General features: G+C 41.8%; 2 protein-coding genes across 13 annotated transcripts in view; one reads left to right on the top strand and one right to left on the bottom strand.

Moving 5' to 3' along the window:
• The window catches only part of IDH3A (isocitrate dehydrogenase (NAD(+)) 3 catalytic subunit alpha), an 80,952-nt gene that overhangs the window by 24,380 nt on the left and 43,789 nt on the right, over nucleotides 1–12,783 (bottom strand). The gene's annotated exons all lie outside the window — the stretch shown is intronic.
• ACSBG1 (acyl-CoA synthetase bubblegum family member 1) overlaps nucleotides 1–12,783 on the top strand; it is a 59,880-nt gene that overhangs the window by 43,577 nt on the left and 3,520 nt on the right. The window contains 2 exon segments of the mRNA XM_070573188.1: nucleotides 141–371; nucleotides 1,060–1,277. Of these exon segments, the coding sequence (XP_070429289.1) occupies nucleotides 141–371; nucleotides 1,060–1,277 (449 nt within the window).

Raw genomic sequence — 12,783 nt, 5'->3', positions numbered from 1 at the left:
CAATGGGTTTGGCATTGGCACTAACCAATCAGAACAGGTAACTGGAATGGCCAGACCAGTGTGTACCCACTGCATACCCACCCTTTTAATGTGAGTGTTTGTATGTTTTCTTCTGCGGACCATACTCCTTCTCCTACCAGTGATCTGAAGCCCTTCACAACCAGACTGGCAGATTACCTGGTGCTAGCCAAGGTCCGCCAGGCGCTGGGCTTTGCCAGGTGTCAGAAGAACTTCTATGGAGCAGCCCCCATGACCGTGGAGACACAGAACTTCTTCCTGGGCCTCAACATCCGCTTGTATGCAGGCTATGGCCTTAGTGAGACCTCAGGCCCCCACTTCATGTCCAGCCCCTACAACTACCGGCTCTACAGGTGTGGCCCAGGTTGCAGCACATACACATGTCCACACACCCTCGCACACCCCTTGGTGTTCACCTGCTGATTGGGTCCCAGAGCCTGGGCCACTGGACTGTGGGGTCTCCAAGATCCAACAGTTCCATCTTGGGCCAAACATCGTGGCCAGGCTTCAGTCTCAAGGAGGTGGTCTCTGCCAGTGTCACATGGGTCTGTAATTGAAAACAGCCCTACAGCCCAGGGGCCGCTGATCAGGGTTCTGATGGAGGAATTTCTCTTTGTCCCCTCGCTCCAGTAGAGTGGGGTGTGTTAGAGTGTCCCAGTATCGCTGATGGCCCAGGTGCCATTTGAGGGGGGAATCTGGGGGACAAGGCCAACCCTCTAGTGGGCAGGGAGGGCAGTCAGTTCTGGGCAATGAGTTGAAGGATCATCTGTTATGCTTAAATATCTCCCCTCACTGCCTGCCTGTCACAGTGCTTGAAGTTCTCCCATTAGGATTTTACTCATTCATTCATTCATTCCCCTACAAACCTTAAATTGGCCCTACCTCTCAACTCTAAGTCCCTTATTAAAATACAAATATCCTGGGAGGAGACACCTTCTAGCCATCAATGAAGACTGAGAGGTTGGGCTGACGATGGGAGCTGATCCAGGGCTTGGAGGAATGGGCTCCCTCTGACCACGCCCCTGGTCCCTCCACCCCCAGCTCTGGCAAGGTGGTGCCAGGCTGCCAAGTGAAGCTGGTGAACCAGGATGCAGAGGGCATTGGCGAGATCTGCCTGTGGGGCCGCACTATCTTCATGGGCTACCTGAACATGGAAGACAAGACATCTGAGGCCCTCGATGCCGATGGCTGGCTGCATACAGGCGATGCTGGACGCCTGGACGCCGATGGCTTCCTCTACATCACTGGGCGTCTCAAAGGTGAGCGCCAGCTGGTTTGAGGCTGTTTTGGGGCATGGGAGAAATGATACTGCCACCACTATTTACACCCACTACTAATACCGAGCCCTTACAAAGTGCCATGCACGTTGACTGACATCATTTTACTTACTAGTGTCTCCCGTGGGGCAGATACTATTATGAAGCCAACTCATTAATGAGGACACCCAGAGAGGTTAAGTAACTTGCCCAAGGTCATCCAGCTGGTAAATGATGGAGCTGAGATTCAAACTCTCTAGAGAAACAAGGCAAGTCTTTCCAGAAGATTCTAGGGCATAAATATGTATTTTTATATGCAAACACAGATATGATGTAGAGTAGAATGCAAATTGGATATAAAATTTAAAGTAAAACATGAGATGTCAAAGAAATTTTCCATGAAGAACTTGGCTTTCCCGGGAAGGTAAGCTGGAGACTTCCCCGTGGAAAGGGTGCTTTGTGTACTTTGAAGGAGCGAGCAGATGTAATGCCGAAGCATCCATGTGGGAATCCTCCCACTCCCATCCCCATCCCACAGCCTGGCCCCAGTTTCCCAGGGGAAACTGAAGCTCAGTGAGTGGGTAAACAACTTTCTGGAAATTACACAGGCAGGTGTGCGTGCAGTTGAGCCTGGGGTTCTGCTGGTTACAGAGGGTTGGCTCTCCAGGCGGAGTTTGGGCGCCCTTGGCCTGAGCCTTGGGATGGACTGGACATCCTGGTGTTTGGGTCTTCGGATGTGCAGGCCAGTGAAGCCTGGCTGGTGCTCCCGCCTGAGGCCCAGATGGCCCAGGAGATGCCTGCCCAAACTGTAGTGCTGCTTGGGTGTGCCGAGAGCACCGCCTAGGATTCTCCATGGTGACGGCAGGTGAAGGGAACCTGTGTCCCTGCATACGGAGGGAGAGTAACCAGAAAAAAATTCAACCAGAATTGGACTTCCTTTTACAAGCAGTATGATGAGAGGTAGGGGCCCAGATACTTTTTCTTCTTATAAATATCCAACTGAACCAGCACCACTTCCAGGAAAGACCATCCTTCCCATTGCCCTACAGTGCCACCTTTGTCATAAATGAAGTGACTGTTAGGAGAGGTCTGATTTTGCACTTTCTATTCTCTTCCATTGGTCTATTTACCTATGCGTGCATGAAACTCCAGTGTCTTAATTTCTGTATCTTTATGATAGGGCTTGATATCTGGTTGCATTAGTCCTATAGCTTGGTCTTTGTCTTTAAGACAACCTTGGCTAGATTCGTACTGTCAATTTCCTGAAAAAACTGGCCAGGATTTTGATTTTGATTTCATTGAATCTACGGATTAATTTGGTGTGAACATACATCTACAATCTTAAGTCTTCCAATCCATAAACATGGTACATATTGCTCAACTCTGTAGAGATATATTTAAAAAGATGAACTAGATAATTTTCTAGGAAAATGTAACTATTTTCAGAAAAGATAGTAAATTTAAACACACTTATTTCCATGGAACTAATAGAGAAAGCTCCCCCCACCACATATACAAAACACACAAAGCACTGGGCCCAGCAGTTTCACTGAGGAATTCCAATGATATTTAAACTGTTTCAGAGCATAAAAAAGAAGGAAAATTTCCAATTTTTTAATGAAGTGAGTATAACATTGATACCAAAATCTGAAAAAAGATTATATTTAAAAAGAAAACCATAGACCAATAACTTTTATGAATATACATGCTAAAATCCTGAATAAAATATTAGCAAACAGTATCTAGTGGCACATTAAAAAATAACCCATCATGACTAAGTGGGATTATTCTGGGAATGCAAGGATATATAATATAATTAATCATATTCATAGATCTAAGGAAAAAAATTTTATGATTATCTGTACAAATACTGAAAAGGCATTTGACAAAAATCAGTACCGATTCATGGAAAAAAGCACTCAATAAAAATAGAAATAGATGAATACTTCCTTACATAATAAAATGTATCTCTCCCAAACCAAAAGTCAGCATCAGTCATAAGTAACACAGACTCAATCCCACTAAAGTAGGGAACAAGACAAGGATGCCCACTATCACCAGTATTATTTAACAGTATTTGAGGTACCAGCCAATGTAATTAGACAAAGAAAGAAATTAGAGTTGTAAAAAGTTCAAGGGGCCGGCACAGTGGTTAAGTGCGCACGTTCGGCTTCAGTGGCCCGGGGTTCGCCAGTTCGGATCCTGGATGTGGACATGGTACCGCTTGGCAAGCCATGCTGTGGTGGGCGTCCCACATATAAAGTAGAGGAAGATGGGCACGGATGTTAGCTCAGGACCAGTCTTCCTCAGCAAAAAGAGGAGGATTGGCAGCAGATGTTAGCTCAGGGCTAATCATCCTCAAAAAAAAAAAGGTCGAAAGGAGGAGTTAAAGCTATCATTATTTCTGTATAATAAAATCACGTGTATAGAAAAACCAAGAGAATTTTGTATGGAATCAGTAGCTTCCATTTGTACAAATAACAAGTTTAGAAGATAGAATAAATTAGTACATCTACAATAGCAATAAAAAGGATAAAATATTTATACATAAAGAATTGAAACCGTATAACAATTCAAAGAAAACATTAGAGAAATCCTTTATAACATTGGAATGGGGAAGTTCTTTCTAAGTATGCCACAAAATACAGGAGCCACAAAAAATGACCAGTGAAATTTTACTACATTAAAAATAAAACAAAGGGCCAGCCCAGTGGCGTAGTGGTTAAGTTCATGTGCTGGGCTTCAGTGAGCTGGGGTTTGCAGGTTTGCATCCCAGCCATGGACCTACAAGCTGTCATCAAGCCATGCTGTGGTGGCATCCCACATACAAAATAGAGGAAGACTAGCACAGATGTTAGCTCAGGGCCAATCTTCCTGACCAAAAAAACCCACAACAACAAAACTTCTATGTAGTCAACTCACCCTGAGCAAAAATGACAATGCTAGGAAAAGATATTTGCAACTCATATTGTATTGATCAGGGTCCCAGGAAGAAACAGATGGTTTACAAAAACAAAACCCAAAACATGCTATAGCTCTCCATTTGCTTAGGTCTTTAATTTCTCTCAACAATTTTTATAGTTTTCAATGTAGAGATTTTTGCACATCTTTCCTTAGATTTACTCCTAAGTATTTTTTTGTTTTGTTTTGTTTTTGTCTTTTACTTTTTATTAAGATTATGATAGTTTACAACCTTGTGAAATTTCAGTTGTACATTATCATCAGTCATGTTGTAGGTGCACCACTTCACCCTTTGTTCCCACCCCATTATCCCCCCTTTCCCCTGGTAACCACCAATCAGTTCTCTTTGTCTCTATGTTTGACTTCCACCTATGAGTGGAGTCGCATAGAGTTCATCTTTCTCTATCTGGCTTATTTCACTTAACATAGTACCCTCAAGGTCCATCCATGTTGTTGTGAATGGGACTATTTTATCCTTTTTTATGGCTGAGTATTATTCCATTATACATATACTACATCTTCTTTATCCAATCATCAGTTGATGGGCACTTAGGTTGCTTCTACGTCTTGGCTATTGTAAATAATGCTGCAATGACCATAGGGGTGCAATGGGACTTTTGGAATTGCTGATTTCAAGTTCTTTGGATAGATACCTAGTAGTGGGATGGCTGGGTCATATGGTATGTCTATTTTTAATTTTTTGAGAAATCTCCATACTGTTTTCCATAGTGGCTGCAGCACTATGCATTCCCACCAACGGTGTATGAGAGTTTCTTTTTCTCCACAACTCTCCAACATTTGTCACTTTTTGTTTTGTTTATTTTTGCCATTCTAATAGGTATAAGGTGATATCTTAGTGTAGTTTTGATTTGCATTTCCCTGATGATTAGTGATGATGAGCATCTTTTCATGTGTCTATTGGCCATCTGTATATCTTGTTTGGAGAAATGTCTATTCATGTCCTCTGCCCATTTTTTGATTGGGCTGTTTGATTTTTCGTTGTTGAGTTGTGTGAGTTCTTTATATATTATGAAGATTAACCCTTTGTCGGATATATAACTTGTAAATATTTTTTCCCAATTAGTGGGTTGTTTTTTTGTTTCAATCTTGTTTTCTTTTGCCTTGAAGAAGCTCTTTAGTCTGATGAAGTCCCATTCGTTTATTCTTTCTATTGTTTCCCTTGTCTGAGAAGACATGGTGTCCAAAAAGATCCTTTTGATACTGATGTCAAAGAGTGTACTGCCTACATTTTCTTCTAGAAGCCTTGTGGTTTCAGGTCTCACCTTTAGGTCTGTGATCCATTTTGAGTTTATTTTGGTGAATGGTGAAAAAGAATGGTCAATTTTCATTCTTTTACATGTGACTTTCCTGTTTTCCCAGCACCATTTGTTGAAGAGACTTTCTTTTCTCCATTGTAGGCCCTCAGCTACTTTGTCAAAGATTAGCTGTCCATAGATGTGTGGTTTTATTTCTGGGCTTTCAATTCTGTTCCATTGTTCTGTGCACCTGTTTTTGTACCAGTACCATGCTGTTTTGATCACTGTAGCTTTGTAGTATGTTTTGAAGTCAGGGATTGTGATGCCTCCAGCTTTGTCCTTTTTTCTCAGGATTGCTTTGGCAATTCGGGGTCTTTTGTTGTCCCATATGAATTTTAGGATTCTTTGTTCTATTTCTGTAAAGAACATTATTGGGATTCTGATTGGGATGGTGTTGAATCTGTAGATTGCTTTAGGAAGTATGGACATTTTAACTATGTTTATTCTTCCAATCCATGTGCATGGAATGTCTTTCCATCTTTTTATGTCATCATCAATTGCTTTCAAGAAAGTCTTGTAGTTTTCGTTGTATAGGTCTTTCACTTCCTTGGTTAAATTTACCCCAAGGTATTTTATTCTTTTTGTTGCAATTGTGAATGGGAGAGTGTTCTTGAGATCTTTTTCTGTTATTTCGTTGTTAGAGTATAGAAATGCTACTGATTTATGTATGTTGATTTTATACCCTGCAACTTTGCTGTAGTTTTTAATTATTTCTGATAGTTTTCCAATCAATTCTTTGGGGTTTTCTATATATAATATCATGTCATCTGCAAACAGCGAGAGTTTCACTTCTTTACTGCCTATTTGGATTCCTTTTACTTTTTTCCTGCTGAATTTCTCTGGCCAAAACCTCCAGTACTATGTTGAATAAGAGTGGTGAGAGTGGACACCCTTGTCTTGTTCCTGTTCTCAGAGGGATGGCTTTCAGTTTTTGCCCATTGAGTATGATGTTGGCTGTGGATTTGCCATATGTGGCCTTTATTATGTTGAGGTACTTTCCCTCTATACCCATTTTACTGAGAGTTTTTATCATAAGTGGATGTCGGATCTTGTTAAATGCTTTCTCTGAATCTATTGAGATGATCATCTGGTTTTTGTTTCTCATTTTGTTAATGTAGTGTATCACGTTGATTGACTTGCAGATGTTGAACCATCCCTGTGTCCCTGGTATAAATCCCACTTGATTGTGGTATATAATCTTTTTAATGTATTGCTGTATTCACTTTGCTAAAATTTGGTTGAGGATTTTTGCATCTGTTCATCAGTGATATTGGCCTCTAGTTTTCCTTCTTTATATTGTCCTTGTCTGGTTTTGGGATCAGGGTGATGTTGGCTTCATAGAATGTGTTAGGGGGTGCTCCATCTTCCTCAATTTTCTGGAATAGTTTGAGAAGGATAGGTATGAAATCTTTTTTGAATGTTTGGTAGAATTCTCCAAAGAAGCTGTCTTGTCCTGGACTTTTATTTTTCGGGAGGTTTTTGATTACTGTTTCAATTTCTCGTGATTGGTCTAGTCAGATTCTCTATTTCTTCCTGCTTCAGTTTTGTTAAGAATTTATCCATTTCTGGGGGCCAGCCCGGTGGCACAGTGGTTAAGTTCGCGCATTCCACTTCTTGGCGGCCTGGGGTTTGCCAGTTCAGATCCCAGGTGCAGACATGGCACCGCTTGGCAAAAGCCATGCTGTGGTAGGCATCCCACATATAAAGTAGAGGAAGATGGGCATGGATGTTAGCTCAGGGCCAGTCTTCCTCAGCAAAAAAAAAAAAAAAAGAGGAGGATTGGCAGTAGTTAGCCCAGGGCTAATCTTCCTCAAAAAAAAAAAAAAGAATTTATCCATTTCTTCTAGGTTGTCCAATTTGTTGGCATATAGTTTTTCATAGTATTCTCTTATGATCTTTTGTATTTCTGTGGTATCTGTTGTGATTTCTCCTCTCTCATTTCTAATTTTATTTATTTGAGTCTTCTCTCTTTTTTTCTTAGTGAGCCTGGCTAAGGGTTTGTCAATTTTGTTTATTTTTTCAAAGAACCAACTCTTTGTTTCATTGATCCTCTCTACTGTCATTTGTGTTTCCAGTTCATTTATTTCTGCTCTAATTTTTATTATTTCCCTCCTTCTACTGACTTTGGGCTTTGTTTGTTCTTTTTCTAATTCTGTTAGGTGTCGTTTGAGATTGCTTATCTGAGATTTTTCTTGTTTATTTAGGTGAGCCTGTATTGCAGTGAATTTCCCTCTTAGGACCGCTTTTGCTGCATCCCAAACGAGTTGGTATGGCGTGTTTTCATTTTCATTTGTCTCCAGATAATATTTGATTTCTTCTTTAGTTTCTTCAATAATCCATTGTTTGTTCAGTAGCATGTTGTTTAATCTCCACATTTTGGCCCCTTTCCCAGCTTTATTCTTGTAGTTGATTTCTAGTTTCATAGCATTATGGTTGGAAAAGATGCTTGCTATTATTTCAACCCTCTTGAATTTGTTGAGGCTTGCTTTGTTTCCCAAGATATGGTCTATCCTTGAGAATATTCCATGCCCACCTGAGAAGAATGTGTAACCTGCTGTTTTGGGATGGAGTGTTCTAAATATATCTATTAAGTCCATCTGGTCTAGTTCTTCATTTAATTCTATAATTTCCTTGTTGAGTTTCTGTCTGGATGATCTGTCCATTGGTGTTAGTGGGGTGTTGAGGTCCCCTACTATTACTGTATTGTTGTTGATATCCCCGTTTAGTTTTGTTAATAACTGCTTTACATACTTTGGGGCTCCTGTGTTGGGTGCATATATATTTATAAGTGTTATGTCATCTTGGTGGAGTGTCCCTTTTATCATTATATACTGTCCCTCTTCGTCTCTCTTTATCTGTTTTGCTTTGAAGTCTACTTTGTCTGTTATAAGTATGGTGACGCCTGCTTTCTTATGTTCATTATTTGCTTGGAGTATTGTGTTCCATCCCTTCACCCTGAGTCTGTGTTTGTCTTTGGGGCTGACATGTGTTTCCTGGAGGCAGCATGTTGTTGGGTCTTATTCTTTAACCCATCCTGCCACTCTGTGTCTTTTAATTGGAGAGTTCAATCCATTTACATTTAGAGTGATTATTGAAATTTAGGGGCCTAATGCTGCCATTCTATCGCTTGTTTTCCGGTTCTCTTGCATTTCCTTTGTTTCTCACCCCATGATTTTTGGACTACCAATTCAGGTAGGTAGTTTTCTATATTGGCTTTCTTCTTATTTGTAATTTGCGTCTTCATTCTTGATATTTGTTTAGCGGTTACCATGTGGTTTGTATAAAACATCTCATAGATGAGATAGTCCATTTTCTGATAGCCTCTTATTTCCTTAGATTAAGCCATTCCATCCCTTTCCTCTTCCCCTTCTAGGTTGTTATTGTCAGATTTTTTTTCCTTCTTGTGTTGTGAGTTTGAGGTTAAAATGACAAGATTATATTTATTCTTGGTGTTTCCCTTCCTTTTATCTTTAATGTTATACTTAGCCTTTGCTAACCTGTTCTGATGCAGAGCTGCAACTATCTGATTTTGTCTTTCTTCTTATTTCCTTTGCTCTGGGTTTTGTAACCCCTTTCCTTTTTTTGTTTTTTCAGGTATGAGGGTCTTCCTGGGCATTTCTTGTAGGGGAGGTCTTGTGGCAATGAACTCCCTTAAATTTGTTTATCTGGGCAAGTTTTTATTTCTCCATCATATTTGAAGGATATTTTCGCTGGATAGAGTATTCTTGGCTGCAGTTTTTGTCCTTCAGAGTTTTGAATATATCATTCCACTCTCTTCTAGCCTGTAAGGTATCTGCTGAGAAATCTGCTGACAGCATTATGGGGATTCCTTTGTAGGTTATTTTTTCTGCCTTGCTGCCCTTAGTATTTTCTCTTTGTCATTGACTTTTGCAAGCTTCACTACTATATACCTTGGGGTTGGTCTTCTCACATTGATAAAGTTTGGAGATCCATTAGCTTCTGTCACCTGGAGTTTCATCTCTCTCCCCAGGTTTGGGAAGTTCTCAGCCATTATTTCTTTGAACAGCCTTCCTGCCCCCTTCTCCTTCTCTTCCCCCTCCAAGATACTTATAATCCTTACGTTGCATCTCCTAATTGAGTCAGATATTTCTCAGAGAGTTTTTTCATTTCTTTTTAGTCTTAGTTCTCTCTCCTCCTCTATCTGCAGCATTTCTACTTTCCTATCTTCCAAATTGCTAATTCTGTCTTCCATATTATCAACCCTACTGTTCAGAGAGTACAGATTTTTCTTAATTTCCTCCATTGTGTTCTTCATCTCCAACATTTCTGATTGGTTCTTCTTTATAGTATCAAGCTGTTTTGTGACATAGCTGCTGAACTCATTGTCTATCTGCATTCTCTTTTATCTCATTGAATTTTTTAATGATGGCTATTTTGAATTCATTGTCATTTAGGTTATAGATTTCAGTGTCTTTGGGGTTGTTTTCTGGGTACTTGTCATTTTCCTTCTGTTCTGGAGATTTAATATATTTTTTCATACCGCTTGATGGCATGGATTTGTGCCTCTGCATATAGACAGAGTTTAGTTACTGCTTCCACTTGCTTCTACTGGTGTGTGGGGGGGTGAAGCAGAGCAGCAGCTGTGTAATCTGCACCAACCAGGATCCCTGTCAGCTGTTGCTGACCAGACCTGGGCCCCTCCTCGTGATCACAGTGGCCCTGTGGAGTCTCTCGTCGGCTGGGGGGACAATCGCAAGGGGGCCTTTGGGTTGCTGGTATCTGCTGTCACAGACTGCCTAGACATGCTCCCTCCTTAGGGTCTGCAGCAGTGTTATGGGCTTTCACAGCGGCCAGGAGCAGGTTCACCTAGACTCGCAGCTCTGCCACTGTCAGGGCCCGCAAGATCTCACTTGTCCACTATGGTCTGCAGCAGAGCTATGGGTATCTACTGCAGTCTGTGGTTAGCTCACCCAGCTGTGCTACTCCTGCCCCAGGGCCTTCCAGGCATGTGATTGCTGGGAAGGGTCTCTCCGCTAATGCCAGGTAGAGGCTTTCCCTGCAGCTGCTGTGGGACCGTGGATTTTCCCACTGAGGTATGGAGCAATCGCAGGGGGCTTAGGTAGGGCTGTAGTCACCTGTTTCAACCATCGTGCTGCCGATGCACACAGATGCCCGCCCTTGGTGCCATGGCGATTCTATGAGTGTGTCAGCCAGTAGAAAGTCACTTGCAGGTACTAGGCTGTCCAGGGGTTGGAGAATTTTCACTTATCTCCACCTCCTCCCAGGGGGAAGTCCGTCCACCTTCTGATGTATAGCAGCGCGGGTCTCTCAAGCGTCCTGAGATGCCGTGTGGATATCCTTAGTTGACTGATGAATGTTCAATTAGTTGTAGTTCAAAAGGGGAGAGACAAAGAAAACTTCTCACTCCACCATGTTGCTGACATCACTCCTCAGTATTTTTTTGATGCTATTGTAAATAGTGTCATTTAAATTTTTTTCTATTTGTTTGTTGCTAGCATATAGAAATGGGATTGATTTTGCATATTGGCCTTGTGTCAAATGACCTTGATGAGTTCACATATGAATTCTAGTACTTTGTATATTCTTTCCAATTTTCAATGGACACAATCAGATCATCTTCAAATAATGTTTTATTTCTTCCTTTCCATTTCATATGATTTTTTTTTCTTGCTTTATTGCACTGGTTAGGACCTCCAGAATAATGGTGAATAGAAGTGGTGATTGTGGTCATTCTTATTTTGTTCCTGATCTCAGGGGAAAGCTCTCGATATTTTAAGTATGTTTTGTATGGATTTTTTGTAGATATTCTCTATGAGATTAAGGAAGTTCCTTCCTATACCTATTTTGCTAAGGGTTTTTATCATTCATTTATAGTAATAGATGCTGGTAAGAACGGGGGGGTGATAAAAGAGCAAGAATGAGGTAGCAATGATGAGTGTATGCGTGAGAGGCTGCATCCTGCCTTGCCACATGTTTCCAGGGTCCATCTTTTCCTCTCTGCCCCACTCCTGCTGCCCTAAATGAACTCTGATCATCTGAATTTTTGTCATGCTTTCCTCTCTGGCCAGCTCGCCCCTTGAATAACCACTCTTTACCCTGGTCACCAGAGTGTCCTAAAACTTTGATTCCCAGCCATTCAGTGATTCCCACCTGTCCAGGCCAGCTCCTCAGCTGGCATTGGAGGCCTCTGTCCTTGGCCCTGCTCCCTTTCCAGCCTTTCCCTCCCTGTATAACCTGAAGCTCCCTAAAGGCCTGTGTACTTCTGCATATGTGCACCCTCTGCCTGTCAAACCCAATTCATGCTTAACATCCACTGCCCCACTGCACTGTGAGCTCCTTGCAGTTAGGGACTGTTTTATTCTATTCTGTGCCTGATGTCAACACAGGACCTATGCACAGAATGTGACCAACTTATCTTTGTTGAATTAGACGTAACTGGGGAGATAGGAGTACAATCTAGCTAAAATCAGTCAAGGAGTATTTATTAAATGCCTATTTATTACCATCTAGCCTGAAAGTAAGACATCATTCAGAGAACAGAAGACCAGTGCATTGAGTGCCCAGTACCTGGCCTTGCACACTGAGACAAAAAAATATTTGAATAGAAGAATGAACCAGTGGATGAGTGGATGGATGCTATGAGAAAAGGTCAGAGAAAGGAGAGTTAGTGTGTACTGGAAGAGTTGGAGGAGGCTTCTTGAAGGAGGCCACTCAGTGGGTCCTTCAAGAACAGGCAGTCTGTTGGGCAGATGGAGAAAAGGGGAGAGTATTCATTGGGAAAGGTGTAAGCCGGGTGAGAGGTACCAGAGTAGGGTGGGTCAGAGCAGGGGCCCTGGAAATGCACTGCACTTAAATCTTAGCTCTGCCATGTGAACTTGCACAAGTTACTTAACCTCTCTGTGCCTCAGTTTCCTCATTTGTAAAATGAGAAGACTGCCTGCTTCTTTATAGGCCTATTGTGAGGATTAAATGAATTACTGTACAGAGAGCATTTAGCACAGTGCCTGGCACATGCAGAGTGCCTTATAAGTGATGGGTGACAGTTATTAAGCAAAGGCAGGGAGGGGAATGACACGGTTATTCAGGGGTGAGGTGGGAGGTCCATTGAGGAACTGGGTCTAGCAGAAGGGGGTGGTACATGAGATGTCTGAGCAGGCAAAGTCTCCAGTAATGAGGAGAGGAGTGTTCAGTGACGAGCAGAAGAGTGGGAGCCATGGGCGAGAATTTGTCCTCTGGGAACTGCCATCACC

Source organism: Equus przewalskii, chromosome 1 (genome assembly GCF_037783145.1).
Source record: "Equus przewalskii isolate Varuska chromosome 1, EquPr2, whole genome shotgun sequence".
NCBI lineage: Eukaryota > Metazoa > Chordata > Mammalia > Perissodactyla > Equidae > Equus > Equus przewalskii.
This window is presented reverse-complemented; position numbering and strand designations above follow the sequence as displayed.